This window comes from Danio rerio, chromosome 13, assembly GCF_049306965.1.
Source record: "Danio rerio strain Tuebingen ecotype United States chromosome 13, GRCz12tu, whole genome shotgun sequence".
Classification (NCBI taxonomy): domain Eukaryota; kingdom Metazoa; phylum Chordata; class Actinopteri; order Cypriniformes; family Danionidae; genus Danio; species Danio rerio.
In genome coordinates this window covers 125,975-127,500 of record NC_133188.1, presented here as the reverse complement: position 1 = coordinate 127,500, position 1,526 = coordinate 125,975, and the positions used below count along the sequence as shown (strand labels likewise).

Below are 1,526 nucleotides of genomic sequence, written 5' to 3'. Positions count from 1 at the left end.
CACACACACACACACACACACACACACACACACACACCCACACACAGTAAAGCTCAGTCATAACACAGTAAAGCTCAGTCATAACAGTCACGCAGAGTAAAACAGCAAAGCACAGTCACAACCCAGTCACAACACAAACACAGTAAAGCTCAGTTATAACACAGTCACGCAAAGAGTAAAACAGTAAAGCACATTAAAGTGCAGAGATAAAACAGCAAAGCACAGTCTCACACAGTAAAGGCCAGTAAACACAGTCTCACACACAGTCACACACAGTAAAGGCCAGTAAACACAGTCTCACACACAGTCACACACAGTAAAGGCCAGTAAACACAGTCTCACACTCAGTCTCACACAGTAAAGGCCAGTAAACACAGCCTCACACTCAGTCTCACACAGTAAAGGCCAGTAAACACAGTCTCACACACAGTCACACACAGTAAAGGCCAGTAAACACAGTCTCACACTCAGTCACACACAGTAAAGGCCAGTAAACACAGTCTCACACACAGTCACACACAGTAAAGGCCAGTAAACACAGTCTCACACACAGTCACACACAGTAAAGGCCAGTAAACACAGTCTCACACTCAGTCTCACACAGTAAAGGCCAGTAAACACAGTCTCACACTCAGTCTCACACAGTAAAGGCCAGTAAACACAGTCTCACACTCAGTCACACACAGTAAAGGCCAGTAAACACAGTCTCACACTCAGTCACACACAGTAAAGGCCAGTAAACACAGTCTCACACTCAGTCACACACAGTAAAGGCCAGTAAACACAGTCTCACACTCAGTCACACACAGTAAAGGCCAGTAAACACAGTCTCACACTCAGTCACACACAGTAAAGGCCAGTAAACACAGTCTCACACTCAGTCACACACAGTGAAGGCCAGTACGGGCTCCGTGTAGGGCTCCTCACCAGCTGCTTGTACTGCTGATGGATCTCCGTGTAGGTCAGTTTATTCTCGTCCTCGTCATCAAACACTGAAACAGAGACGGCGGCGGTCAGCTCGGTGCTCTACAGCACGGTACAGTAGGGTAATGTAGGGTACAGTACGGTACGGGCGGCGGCAGTGGTTCACGGGAGCCTCACCTGAGCAGCGGCTCTCCATGAACTCCGCCAGCGGGATCAGCCAGTCCGGGCTGCCCAGAAACCCCGCGATGCTCTCCGGGACCCACTCACTGTCCTCCGCCATCAGTGACCGGCCGAGCGCATCACCGGAGCGGACACAAAAGTTGCGGGACGGGCACGGGGCTCCAGCGGCGGGTCTGTGAGTGTGTGTGCGCGCGCGATAATAATCCGCTACCCCGGTAACCGGTGGCGTCAGCTGCGCGTCACAGAGCCAGGAGAAGCCGACAGCGCCACCCGCTGATCCGGAGTCAAACCCATTTTGAGGAATGTAAACAAAAGCAAACATGGACCCGTCTTACCTACTGTTTACATGTTTAAAAAGCACCACATCTTGAGCAATGATGACATTAGAGCTGCTTTGTTACTTGCTGGCAAATGTACAAACA

General features: G+C 50.6%; 1 protein-coding gene across 2 annotated transcripts in view; it reads right to left on the bottom strand.

The window, feature by feature from the left end:
• The window catches only part of cfap36 (cilia and flagella associated protein 36), a 5,517-nt gene extending 4,209 nt beyond the window's left edge, over positions 1–1,308 (bottom strand). Inside the window, 2 exon segments of one of the 2 annotated variants that reach the window (NM_001040322.1) lie at positions 928–992; positions 1,102–1,308. In NM_001040322.1, coding sequence (NP_001035412.1) covers positions 928–992; positions 1,102–1,204 — 168 coding nt within the window. In that variant the 5' untranslated portion in view covers positions 1,205–1,308. 2 annotated transcript variants of the gene reach the window in all.
• Positions 1,309–1,526: the final 218 nt, after the last annotated feature.